Below are 13,226 nucleotides of genomic sequence, written 5' to 3'. Positions count from 1 at the left end.
AAATACCACAAAAGTCAACATTGGACTCATCTTTCTCCCCAACCCTCCTTCCTGCCTTCTCTATTATTGCCCTAGGCTGAGAGCACCATCCTCCTCTCAGTCACCTCTGCTTGCAACCTGGATCCTCCACTTTCTTTCACCTCCAGACCCAAGCTCTTGCCAAGGTCTATTGATTTTGTCTTTTTGTAACATCATTCTTTGGTACCCCTTCGCCTCTGACATGGTCCCCACTCTGGTGCAGGCCCTCTCCCCTTCCTGCCTGGACTATTGATACAGCTGCTGATGAGTCTGCCTGCCTCAAGTCTCCTCTCCACTCAGCTGTCAAGCTATCTCCCTAAAGTTCAGATCTGACCATGCCCCTTCTCTCCCCTCCCCACTAAAGAAATTCTGGTGACTATTGATCATTCATAATTTAGCTCCTTCCAACTTCTCCAATTTTCTTACACCTTACACCTCAATCCCACCTCTTCCGCGCCACACACTTTGTGATCCAGTGACACTGGCCCCCTAGCCATCCCTGGTACAAGACACTCCATCTCCCCACTCTCGCCATTTTCACTGGCTCTTACCAATGTCTGGAATGCTCTCCCTCCTCAACTGTGCTTCCTGGTTTCCTTCAAGTCTCAATTAAAATTCTACTTCCTACAAGAAGCCATTTTTCAATCCTAGTGCTTTCATTCTGTTGATTATTTCCTATTTATTCTGTAGATAACTTGTTTGTACATAGTAGCTTCTTGTTGTCTCAGACATTAAACCGTACCTCCTTGTGAGTAGGGACTATCTTTTTTACCTTTCTTCCAACCCCCGAAGCTTAGTACGTGTCTGACATAGAGTAGGTACTTAATATTTTTTTTACGCCTTATCTTCCATTCACCTATCTCTTATTATCCAGCCAGCCAGCCAGCCAGCCAGCCATCCAACATTGATCCATCAGCCATTTTGTCTTCTTCCCTCCCTCTCTTTGTCTCTGTTAACCCTGCACAGATTCAAAGGCTCATTGCTACCTTCTCCGTCTCTCGGCTGCACTTGATGATGAAGATGTTGGCATAGATATCCTCCACACACATCCAGTTGGACAGGGATAGTGTAGTATCCGTCCATACCCAGTCCATCACAGCCCGCAGCTCTACCAAAAACGGCACCAACCGAAATCTGCTCCCAGACAGAAGGATTCATGTGTTAACCGCTGACCTTGCCCACTTCCCATGACCTCTGCCACTTAGCAGGGAAAGGAGGGACATCCTAGATCTCCACCCTCTGACTGGGATCACTGTCTTCCTCTGGGCCTCAATTTCCTCATCTGTAAAATAGGGAGGTTTTAGCCTTAGTGATCCCTGAGGGCCCTTTCAAGTTCAACTTCTTATGATGTCCTATGATTGGACTGCTGGGGGTAAACTCGAAGCAAAGTTCTAGCGATGAGAGGGTATACCTTCTAATTCTACGACTGGAACATGGGTGGTCCCTTGGGTGAAGCTGACTTTGGAGTACCTGGAGGGACAGACCTAGAGCTTACTTACCCCTGGAACAGGAAAAGGTTGAGGTGATTGTATTTCTTGGTGAGAAAGTTGCCTAGGATGCGGGTGGGGTACCCACAACGGATCTGGTATGCTGATAGGGCAAAGTAGATGCACTTTACAAAGTACCACAGTTGAGCCACAGCATTCTGGCTGAACATCCTGTGAGTAGAGGAAGATGGCATCCCAAAGTCAAGACCATGGGAGCAAGACTAAGGATATCCCTAGCTACACAGGTATTGGGATCTGCTCCCCATCACTCCAGGCAAAGGGACTCCAACTTCAGCCAGAAGGGACCCCCCCCCCGATCTTCCAATTAGATGTAGCCATGTAGCCAGTACTTTGGGATTCCAAGGAGCTGCTAATTCCTTAGTATGTAACCCTCCTGTTGCCTGTAGCCATGGTGGCATTGACTCCATTGACTGGAAGGCTCTGAGCCCCTCTATACAAATCCTCTCTTTACTCTCCACCAAAGGCATGGATCCCTGGTCTATATGTATATGGAGCCTTGCCATGGGAAAAGATTATGCAATTCCTTCCCCTTCCCCTTCCCCTCCCCCTCCATCTCCCCACTCCCCCCCCCCCCCCCCCAAGCCTACCTCTCAGTGACAGCAGGGAGGATGAAGAACATCCAGAGATGGATTCCAAACACTAAGATGACCTGGAAGATGAGCTTTCCCAGCACAGTCTTACGCAGGTACAGGGCTCGGTCAATGACCATAGTAGCAAACTGGATGAGCAACATGACGAGGAAGGCCTCAGGCACCTGATCATCTGACAGCGAGGAGGTGATGTCTGTGGCTGCGGAATGTTTCTGGAAGCATGAGGAACATTTTAGAATCAAGAAAGTCTTAGAGATTATTGTCTATCCCTTCTTTTTTTTTTAAGTTTTTTGCAAGGCAAATGGGGTTAAGTGGCTTGCCCAAGGCCACACAGCTAGGTCATTATTAAGTGTCTGAGACTGGATTTGAACCGAGATACTCCTGACTCCAAGGCCGGTGCTTTATCCACTATGCCACCTAGGTGCCCCTATCCCTTCTTTTTAACAGATGAAGAGACTGATTCTTAGAGAAAGAAAGTGACTTGTTTATGATCACATAGACAACTAGCAATGGAGTTGAGTTTAGAACCCAGGTCTCTTGATTTGCTCCAGAAAATGGACAGGATCTCCATGAGACTCAAGGGATTTCTGTCTTGTAGTTCTGATCCTTCCTTCCCAATCAGCTAAAAACTTTTAGTGAATTCCTGCTATGTCGCCAATCCTAAATTCAGTGGAAAAGAATCAAGGAACTTTAGAATTTAAGAGCAGGAAGGAATAGTGGAAGGAAGATTGGAGTCAAATCCCACTTTGGACTACAGACAGGTCAGAGATGATGATTTTGTTAAACAGAGGCAGCTGATGACACAGTGGTTAGCATGCTGTTTTTAAAGATTCAAGTTCAAATCCTGCCTCAATCACTTACTCCCTGTGAGACCCTGGGCAAGACAATAGCTCTCTCTGATCATGGTTGTGAGCACAGGGTGATTTAACTACTATATAAATGTTATTTAACTACTATATAACTATTATCACTAGGTATTCTTCACATGTTGAAAATAGAAATGGAATGAAAGGTCGAGGGCATGGATTTTTTATTTTTGTCTTTGTAGCCTCAGATTTTATCCTTTGCTTCCCACATGGTAGTAACCACTTCAAAGCACTGTCCTGGGCTTATTCTCTCTCCTAAGCTTCAGTGATAGACATGGGAGACAAATTCTCCGTAAGTCTTTTATCCATTTTGCAGTGAGAAAACTAAGGTCCCTGGGAGGCAGGGATTTGAACTCAAGGGCTTTCTGACTCCAATTTTCTTTTTTTATATACTATGGAGATTAGAAAATTTAAGACCAAGAGAAAAGTGATGTATTTGCCGTGGGTCATCCCTACTCCCCAAGTGTAGAGAGCTTCACTCAATTGTGGAAATAAGACTAATGCCTTAAACGATTAGAAAAAATTAGACAGATAGTGGATGAGGATGTGCCAGCAGAACCTCACACACAGCATAAGAAATATTTGAGTAAGAAAAGTAGGAAGGTAGGTCTGGAGAAATAGAAGAAGGTTCTAGATTATAGGGTATAGACATTAGGGGCTAAAAGAGGGAGTGATTAGTGTGGGCTGAGATGATCAGGCAAGCCCCCTGCCCCTCAGCTCTGCCTGCCACTAGGACCTGGTGCCAACTGGGCAGCAGCTTGGTGTAGTGCCTCGCAGCTGAAACAGTATTCTCTGGATCAGACCACTGAAGATCATCTCCATTCTTCTTCCCCCTTCCCATCCCTGTTCTCATTCTGTCTACTGCATTAAGGCTGTCTTGATTGGTGGTGACCCATTATATCCATAGGCCCAGATCCAGCCATTTAACCAGAAAAGCAGGGCCTCCCTAAGAGCCGACATCCTGCCATCAATCTATTGCCCTCCTTCAGTCACCATACCTCATGTTTTTATTTTTGACTAACCAATCGATATACTGTGATTGCTTCTGGATAGGTCAGATGACAGGAAAAGAGGACAACTGGCTCCCTTCACCACCCTTGTGATGTCTTCTAGTCTCCACTCCCTTTCTAAGTCATTACCCTTTGTTAGAATGTAAGCTGCTTGAGGGCAAGGACTATCTCACATCTGTAATCTCAGGGTGTAGCACATAATGTTTAACTAAACTGTGTTCATTCATTTTATTCATATGTGCATTAAGTCATCCTTAGAATATTGATCTTGAAGACCTAAGATGGTTTGAATCCCAGCTCTGACACTGATTAGCTGAGAATATATTTCCTCAGAGCCTCCATTTCCTTGAATGGAACTGGGAATAATCCTTTTTACTCCATTCTTTTTCATGGTTGTTATGAAGATAGTACTTTGTAATCTGGAAAATGTAGACTGTTATTCCTGTTATAGCAGGTACAAAAAAAATGAGAATTGAGTCAGTTTTGGTGGGGAAATAGAGATGAAGCAAGATGGTAGACTGGAGTGAGGGAGTGTCTGCCCTCTCTTCTGATCAGTGTGGACAGGAGCTGTGTTTCCTACCTTCCCTACACCAATGAGCACAAATAGGGCTTGTGGGAAAAGCCAGAATCTCAAGAGGAATTTAAAATTAATGCTGGACAAGATGCTCTAGCTCACTGTTGAATGACTGGTGGGAAGAGGATATTTCTTACCCCAAAGGCCCAAAAGCCAAAGACGATGATGATGAAGTCAACAACATCTGCCAGGAACATGAGGGCATAGACATCAGTGGCTGCTCGGTACTGGGTATGGAGGATGTCCCAGAAGAAACAACGTATGGGCTGGTATATATTCTGCAGCCTATTGGGAATAGACAGCACCTCAGAACTTCATAATTAGATCTCCAGGGCATCCCCTTTCCCCATCACAACAAGGAAAGGACAGAGGCACCAGCCCCTGGCCAAGGAAAGGTCTGGCTTAACCGTGAAGGTATGATTCCCAATTTCTTCTGACTGACTGTTAGTGGTGATGGTGGGTCTTGGGCCACCATCAGTGCCAATCTCTTTGTCCCTCCCGGATCAAGTATCCCTTCCATACACCCTCTCAAAGCCCCAAGATGATGGCGTTTGGTCCTGGGTACAAAACTATGAGTACATACATAGTCTTGCAGAAGTGCTTGATCTTGCGTCCTGTGGCCTTCATCTTCTCCTGGGGATGGCTCGTCCTTTTCTCTTTTTTTGGCTTTGGTTCTTCCTTTTCCTCTGCAGGGCAGGGAGGAAGACTTGTCAGATAGGGACAGATCTGGTGCTGTGACTTGGAGAGATAGGTCATTTGTGAATCTGGGGCTTCACTGGCTCATGGATAGGCCTTTACTTACTTCCTAAGGCATCACCACCCCAGGTTACTCTAGTTACTCTGGGTCCCAGGGGGCTAAGGAGGAGAGAACAAACTGGGGGTCCTATCTTCCTGCCCCATCAGGGCCCAGTAATAGCAAGAAACCCAAGATGAAGGGATAAATGGCCAGAGATGCCTAGAGGGCTTTCCCAGGTCTTGAGGATCCAGATCCCAGATTTGCTTCTGCTACTGACTTATTTTTATATCCTTAAGCAAGACAATCATCCTCCCTAGGATTCAGTTTCCTTGTCTGCAAAATGGGGATAAATAACACCTGCCCTGTTTGCCCCAGAGATTCATAGGATCATAGACTTAGTCTTAGAGATCATCCATCTATTCCAGGAATTCTTAGAAATATAGATTTTAAGAGTGGCTGGAACTTGGATGGGAAATAATATTTATCTTTTTTAACAGTAGACTTTGTTTCTCTGTAATGTTTTGTATTTGATATTATGGATTTAAAGAGATTATGCATTTACTCTGAGAAGGAATCTCAAGATTCCATCAGTTTGTCAAAGAGATCCATGACTGAAAAGACATTAAGAATCCCTGAGCTAGTCCAAGCAATAGAATAAGTCCAACTTATTCTAAGGGTTTTTAGGTAAAGAGGGTAAGAAGTGCTCAAGGTCACACAGCTACTAAGTGTCTGAGGTCACATTTGAACTCAGGTCCTCCTGACTCTAGGACTGGTGCTCTATGCACTGTAGATCACCTAGCTGCCCCAGCATGCTCATTTTAAAAGCAGAAGAAACTGAGTCTGAGAGAGGTTAAATGATGTGCTTTGGGATACCCAGGGAAGGAGTTACAGAGGAGGCATTCAAGACCAGGAGGCTCTAAGGCAATAAGAATGGGTTGGTGCTTGGCAGGATCAGAAAGGGATGGTAAGGGTACAAAAGTCAAGGGGAACCGTTATTATGATACCGATGGCCACCAGCCCTGCGGGTTCTTTGCTCTTCTTTTTCCTTCTGAACCGCAGGCTGAATCGTCTTGTGTCCTTGGGAGCTTCAACCTGGGCCGGGGCTCCATCCTTGCTCTCCTCCTCCACTTGGATTTCATCTTCAGTCTGGACTTCATCCTGAGTCTCTGACTGGTCCTGGACTCCAACCTGAGCCTCCAACTGGTCTTGGACTCCATCCTGAGCCTCCAGCTGGTCCTGAACTCCTGTCTTCACCTCATCCTGAATCACCTGCTCTGGCTCGACCTCTTCTTCCAGCATTTGCTTCTCTTGGTCTTCGCCTTGATCCTGCTCCTTGGTAAATGTGTCCCCTTCGTGGTCCCACAGACCATAGCACTGTGAAGAGGGAGGGGGAAGCTGGTGTGAGCAGCTGGCATCTCCTAGGCTACAACCCACAACTTTGCCGGAGCCCTGACCCCTACCCCTGGCTTCTGGACCTGGGTCCATAACTGACCAGGTGGGTCAAGGCTTGTCCAAACCCATGAGCACAGTGACCTTTGACCTCAAGACTCTCCTCCAAGTAGGAGTGAGAGGGAAACAAGGAGGAGGGTCCTGCTTGCCCATGCCTCCCCCCCAGCCCAGTGCCAGGGCTTACCAGCAGCAGGGACCGGTGAAAGAAAAGAGCCAAGAGCTGGACCAGGTCATACTTGATGTAGCTGTCGGTCTTCTCCAAGCCCAAAATTCTGGGTGCGAAGTAAGGCTTGTTCTCATAACGACGCAGCACAGAGGAGCTGTTCCAGGGGAAGAAGCCGAACTGGAACAGGTACTTGATCACTACCATCACCTGCCCAGGAGAGAAAGGGGAGCTCCAGGCACCACAGTCACCCTTGCTGCCCTGCTGACCCCAGGCTGCCTTGCTCAGGGACTGGCTTTCCCTCCCAACCCCCACTCAATCCCACTATCCACACCATGAGAGGTGTGGACTAATTGACCTCTTTTAAATCTAAGGTCTGACCTTCTATGTTCTAAGATCCATCCCAGCTCTGACCTTTTGTGTTCTAAGCTCCCTTTCATTTCTGACCTGTGTTCTAAGGTCTGCCCAGTTCTGACCTGTGTTCTAAGGGCCCTCCAAGCTCTGACCTTCTGTGTTCTATGTCCCTCTTAGTTCTGATCTTCTTTGTTCTAAGGGCCCTCCCAGGTCTGACCTTCTGTGTTCTTAGGACCCTCCCAGTTCTGACCTTCTGTGTTCTATGTCCCTCTTAGCTCTGACCTTCTGTGTTCTATGGACCCTCCCAGCCCTGACCTTCTGTGTTCCAAGGGCCCTCCCAGCTCTGACATTTTTTGGTCCTCCCACCTCAGTGAAGATGATGGCTGTCATCCAGAAGCGCTTGCTGGGACGGGGAATAGACAACATGGCCCAGAGGAACACCATCACAGGCAGCACTAAGGAGGCAGCGGAGGCCGTGACCATGTTGTTGAGGATGATGATGAAGTAGCAGACTAGTTCAGAGTGGGCAGCCACAAAGAGGTAGAGGGCCTGCAGCAACCTCAAGGTCCGACTTTGATTCCTATAAAAGCGCTCAGATGCCTCTAGCTCCTCAAATCTGAATCGCCTGTGGAAGGAGGAGTTGGGGACGATGACAGAAGTGTCTCCATTGCCCCAGCCACATCATCCAGGGCAAGAGGACAGGCAAGGCTGGACCCCAAGCACCTTCACCATCTCCCTGATTCAGACTTCCTTCTGGATACCCTGGACTGGAGCCAGGCATTCTCTTAGCCAAGATTCCCATGAGAGGACTTGGATTAAAATCTCACTTAATCCCTGAGCCTCAGCTTTCCCTTTGTGAAACAATGGGGTTGAACTGGAATGGCTCTTGAAGTCTCTTCTAATTCTTGTACGTTCTATGAGAGATGGGGGGCCAGTCCTTGAGGGAGGGGACAGCCAATGAAAGAAGGCTTAGTACAAGAAGACTTAGACTTGTCCTTTTTCTCCCCAGAAGGTGGAACTATGAACAATGAGCAGAATCTCCAGCGGAGCAGATACCACTTAGAAAGAAGAAAAATACTTCTCAACAATCAGAGGTGCCCCAAGGGAGGCTCAGGAGGAAGGGAATTCTTGGTTACATGAAGCTTCAATCAGAGGTTGGATGACCAGTAAAGATCAGGTACTCTTTTAAGGTGGGCTTAGGTAGGACAGATGAGGCGACCTCCAACATCAGGATGCTACAGGTTTGTGTTTGGGAAAGAAGGACAAGGCAAGGTTGGGGGAGGGGGTACCTGTTGAGAAGTAGTTCGCTTGCTGTCCTTTTCCGGATTTCTGGGTGGACCAGGAGCTCTTGGGAGCCCTGAGGGGCGTCTCCATCTCCAGGGGTGTCCAGGGTCCCAATGAGCTCCTCACTGGGGCTCTGGGTGTTATAACCTGTGGTCAGGGGGCTTGTGACCCCTGTATATTCACTCGCACTGCTGAGTATCTCTTCTGCCCCATGCCCACTGTGAGGAAGGGGTAACAGACACCATCAGAGGGGAATCTTGGAGGATGGGGGCAGGGTTCTTCTAGGCTTCTTTAAGAAAGGGTCATGAGCCTGGGGAGAATGTTGGGGTTGCACCAACACTCTTTGGTGCTTGGGGGCAGATATTAGAATGGGAATTGGAGGACATGGTCATTATCTGGGGGGGGACCAAAGTGTGGTGACAATAGCAGCTTTGAGGAAGAAGAAGGACACGAATGGGGGTGTGTGGGGGGAGGGGGGAGAAATCAATCTAAGAACCCATCTCCTCCCCAGGTCGCTTAGTGCCTTCCCACCCATGATACCCCCTATGCACCTGCCTTGAAGTTGTGCTGAAGTCTCTACTGTAAGGGCTCGGCAGCTCAAGCTCTTCTTCTTCCTCCACCAAGTACAGCCCATCTAGCACGCCCCGTTGAAAGTAACCTCCCTGTGGGGGGTGGGGGAAGCTCTGAGTGGTCAGGCAAGGCTACAGGGTCCTCTTGGGGCCAGGCCCATGCCTCTTTTGCCCACTCTCCTCTCTCAGCCTGCCTCATATGCTCCACTGAAACACTCAGGGCTGGCCAGTGCTTTCATTCATTCATTCCACACACATTTATTTAGCATCTACTACATGGTTGCTAGGGAAATGAAGAAGTAAAGCAACACAGTCCTGCCCTCAGGGAGCTTCCTAGGATGGAACACGCACACAGTCTGGAATGAGGAATAGTTAGGACCAAAACTGAGACCCAAACAAATTGTTCTACTAATAATTTGAAAACGAGAAATCACTTCCAGAGGGGGTAAGTGAAAACTATAAGAAGGGGCCTGGAAGCACTAGCAAGATTTTAGCAAGGAGATGAAAAAGGAGGGTATTACAGGCAAATGCTGGGAGGTGGGGGATGGCAGGTGCAGTTTTCTAGGACAGAGAAGAACAGTGAAATAAGCCTGAGGATGTCTATATAGGATTGTGGAAGTCTTTGAATGAAGTAGAAATATTATTTTGATAGTTATTTGATGGACTGGAGAGGGAAGAGTCAGAAAACAAGTAGACCTGATCAGAGATTTTTGAAATAGTTTAGGCAAGCAATGAGGAACATATATTTAGAACAGGAAGGGACCTCAGAGACCACCTAGATTAACCCTCTTATGTAACAGATAAGGAAACAGGCCTGCAGAGATTAGGTGACTTGCTCAAAATCTCACACAAGACAGTAAACAATGCAGCCAGGTTTTGATCTCAGAACCTTTGGCTACAAAGCCAGTGCCTCCAGGAGTAAACACCCAATGCTCCATTTGGCAGTAGGAAATGGGGGCTCCTGATGGTGGGAGGCTCAGTAGGGGTCATCTCAGAAGGGGGGCTCCTGAAGGTGGGAAGTTCAGTAGGGGCCACCACAGAAAGAGGTTCCTGATGGTGGGAGGCTCAGTAGAGGTCAACAAAGAAAGAGGCTCCTGACATCTTGCTCCATTGATTATAAACTCCAAGAGGGCAGGGTCTTACTCATCCTGTTTTCCCCCCTGGGCCTACTACAGAATACTGTCTTCTAACAGATGTTTGTTGGATGTACTGAAGTGAAGGAGGAGGCTCTGCATCACCTGCCCAAGCCAGGTGAGCGGTGCCTGGGAAGGCTGCCCCTTCCTGACCCACCCGCCAATTTCCCCCATTCCCTTCTCTTGTGGAGCACCTTGAGAAGCTCCTGAGTGAGGACGTAGCGTTCGGCCCGAAGCACGGTGGATATGGTGGAATGGTGCTGGGTGAAGGTATTGAGCCACTGGGTCAACCCATCCACCCCTGCCTGGCCCAGCACCCACAGGAAGTGCAGGATATTCAGGAGGCGCTGCATCATGTTGTTCCTGCCTGTGGGGGAGGGAGTGGAGGACTGAGCTGTCTGGGAGAGGAGCAGCCCCCTCCCACCCACCACCCTGCTCATTCCTAGAAGTTGGGGAGGCAAGGGAAGGGGGTGCTCCCAGAGCACAGGGGCCTAGAACCAGAGATGGAAGGGATCTTAGAGGTCATTTACGTCAATTCCCTCATTTTACAGATGGGGAAACTGAGTGCCAGAGAAGTCAAAAGACTCCACCCAAAGTGACTTAAGACATATCTCATAGGCAGGATCTGATCCTGGGTCCTCTGACTCTCGAGCCAATGCTCTTTCCCCTTAAGGCAGCTTAAGATCTAGTCTCAAGTGACCCCATCTGTCATTTCCAGATGGTCCCTGGATCAGACCTGGACTGAGAGATGTGTTTGAGGTCTGACCTAGAGTGGGGAGTTCTGGAGGTGTGGGTGACATAATCCAGGTTACAGACTAGTCTGGAGGTGGCTCATTCCTGCTTTTAGAGAGGAAATTGCTCATGTGCCCCCATGCTCCAACTTTTGAGTTAGTTAGAGGTGTCAGAGTCATGTGGGGGTCTGTGTTCCTGAGCACCTAAGGTGGAACAGTGATGTTTGTGGACTGTCTGCACACTCCCAAGGACAAGAGGGAAGAGATCAATGTCTGTATCATACCACTAAGCTGGGGTATCCTAGCCACTTTCAGTCCTGCATACTGCCCACCTGGCAAATGGGCACCTACTGAGACCTCACAGAACCCGTCAAGGGAGGAGCTTACTCTGCTCTCACTCACCTGGCACCTCTTCTTCCTGGCTCCCTGATAGCTCAGAGTCTGGGTGGTCACTGTTCCCTGGGACATATGGACAGACAGAGAAGCAGGTCAACTCAAAGCACTTGTTTTCTCAAGTACCTTCTGTGTGTTCAACATGGGGGAGCCGCCACCCCAACACACACGTGCACACACAACCAGAGTAGCAGACCTGCCCATTCCATGCAGCTCAATCCCACCCCCCGAGGTGGGCCAAGCACAGATAGTAACAGAATTGGCTGGGAATTCCAGAGAAAGGAGGGGGATGGAGGACAGCAGGTTGGACAAGGGTAGAGAGAGCCCTTAGGTCCCGACTGGTCCTTAACCCCAGAGACCAGCATCCTTTCAGGTCAGTGATGGACAGCACTCTACCTCCTCTCTCTATTCCCATGACCCCCCTACCGTCCAGCTGCCCAGTGGCGGGGCCTTCTCCAGCCTCTTGGAGCTGCTGTTCCTGCTGCTCCTGCCGCCGTCTTCTCAAGACAGTCTGAGGGTTGGTCACCCATGCCTGATATGCCAGCTGTGCCAAGGAAAAATGTGTAGGTGATTTGACCCCACATGTGGGTGGGTCCCAGCCAACTACTGTCTTTGTTTCCTTCTCTTTTGGAATGGGCTCATTGGTAAAGACCACAAGGACTCTAGTTACAAAGCTAGAAGAGACCATCTGGCCTGAGCTCTTCATTTTACAGATTAATAAACTGAGACCCATAGAGGTCACCCAAGCAGTAGAGGGAGTCAGGATTTGAACCTAGGTCATTTAATTAATAAATAGTAACCACTGGGCCTGACACTGTGCTAAGTTGTGGGAAGAAAAAGGCAAAAGACAATTCCTTGCTCTCTGCTTAACAGGGAGACAATAAAGATGTACAAATAAGCTATATACAGTATAAATATAAGGAAAAAGACACTAGAATTAAGAGGGTTTAGGGATGGTTCCTTCTAATGCATTGTGAATACTTAAGTTAAAATGAATACAATTGATAAAATGGGATAAATTGAAAAAAAAGAATAGGTAGTTTTCAAAGGAATAAATGTAGCAGCCATGGAAAAATGCACCAAATTACTACTAGAGAAATGCAGATTATAGCAACATTCCACCTCATACCATCAGATTGGCAAAGATAACCAAAGAGGAAAGTGATATGTGTTGGAGGGGCTGTGAGAAAACGGGCATATTAATAAACCATTGGTTGTTGTACGAATGGGTTCAGTTATTCTGGAAAGCGATTTGGTACTATGCCAAGAATTTTGTTAAACTACGCAAAGCAATTCTATTACTAGGTCTAGGCATCCAAAGAGATCAAGGAGAGGAGGACCCAGAAGTACAAAAATAATTATAATATCTCTCTTTTTGGAAATGGAGGGGAAGTTCATTAGCTGGGGAATGGTTTTACAAGTTAGGGTAGTTCAATATTATATAAGAAATGATGAAAGATTTGGGGAAGGTACAGGGAAACCTGGAAAGCCTTATCTGAAGGGTGACATGAAACCATGGAAAGAGCCCTGGAGGAAGATCCAAAAGTCCTAACTCTTCCATGAACTCTTAAGTCATTGAGTAAGTCATTACCTTTTTCTAGACTTCAATTTCTTCCCCTAAAAAATGAGGGTGTTATATAACAAGTTACCCCAAATCTCTAAGGTACCTCTCTAGGACTCACGATCAAAAGGGCAGGTGAGGACCAGGACTTTAGTGCTAGTGATTCAGGATGGAGGAAGAAAGGAAAGGTAGAGCTAGCAGGTACTCTTGAGATTGGGGGATTTTTTTCAGGGCTCATCTGGATTGAAAGGGTGTTCTGCCTACACCATGGGGTTGGGAGATCTTTT

The 13,226-nt window shown here is 47.6% G+C and overlaps 1 protein-coding gene across 2 annotated transcripts in view; it reads right to left on the bottom strand.

The window, feature by feature from the left end:
* Window positions 1-13,226, bottom strand: part of PIEZO1 (piezo type mechanosensitive ion channel component 1 (Er blood group)) — a 179,981-nt gene that overhangs the window by 16,977 nt on the left and 149,778 nt on the right. For both annotated transcript variants that reach the window (XM_074201216.1, XM_074201207.1), the window contains 13 exons: window positions 11,805-11,922; window positions 11,388-11,444; window positions 10,449-10,621; window positions 9,108-9,214; window positions 8,558-8,770; window positions 7,635-7,893; window positions 6,936-7,124; window positions 6,307-6,676; window positions 5,150-5,252; window positions 4,704-4,851; window positions 2,114-2,328; window positions 1,518-1,676; window positions 1,005-1,152 (listed from right to left, as the gene is read on the bottom strand). In XM_074201216.1, the coding sequence (XP_074057317.1) occupies window positions 1,005-1,152; window positions 1,518-1,676; window positions 2,114-2,328; window positions 4,704-4,851; window positions 5,150-5,252; window positions 6,307-6,676; window positions 6,936-7,124; window positions 7,635-7,893; window positions 8,558-8,770; window positions 9,108-9,214; window positions 10,449-10,621; window positions 11,388-11,444; window positions 11,805-11,922 (2,259 nt within the window). The remainder of the gene's footprint in view (window positions 1-1,004; window positions 1,153-1,517; window positions 1,677-2,113; window positions 2,329-4,703; window positions 4,852-5,149; window positions 5,253-6,306; window positions 6,677-6,935; window positions 7,125-7,634; window positions 7,894-8,557; window positions 8,771-9,107; window positions 9,215-10,448; window positions 10,622-11,387; window positions 11,445-11,804; window positions 11,923-13,226) is intronic.

Source organism: Macrotis lagotis, chromosome 1 (assembly GCF_037893015.1).
Source record: "Macrotis lagotis isolate mMagLag1 chromosome 1, bilby.v1.9.chrom.fasta, whole genome shotgun sequence".
Lineage (NCBI taxonomy): Eukaryota > Metazoa > Chordata > Mammalia > Peramelemorphia > Peramelidae > Macrotis > Macrotis lagotis.
Note: the sequence above shows the minus strand (reverse complement) of the source record. Positions and strands in the feature narration are given on the sequence as shown.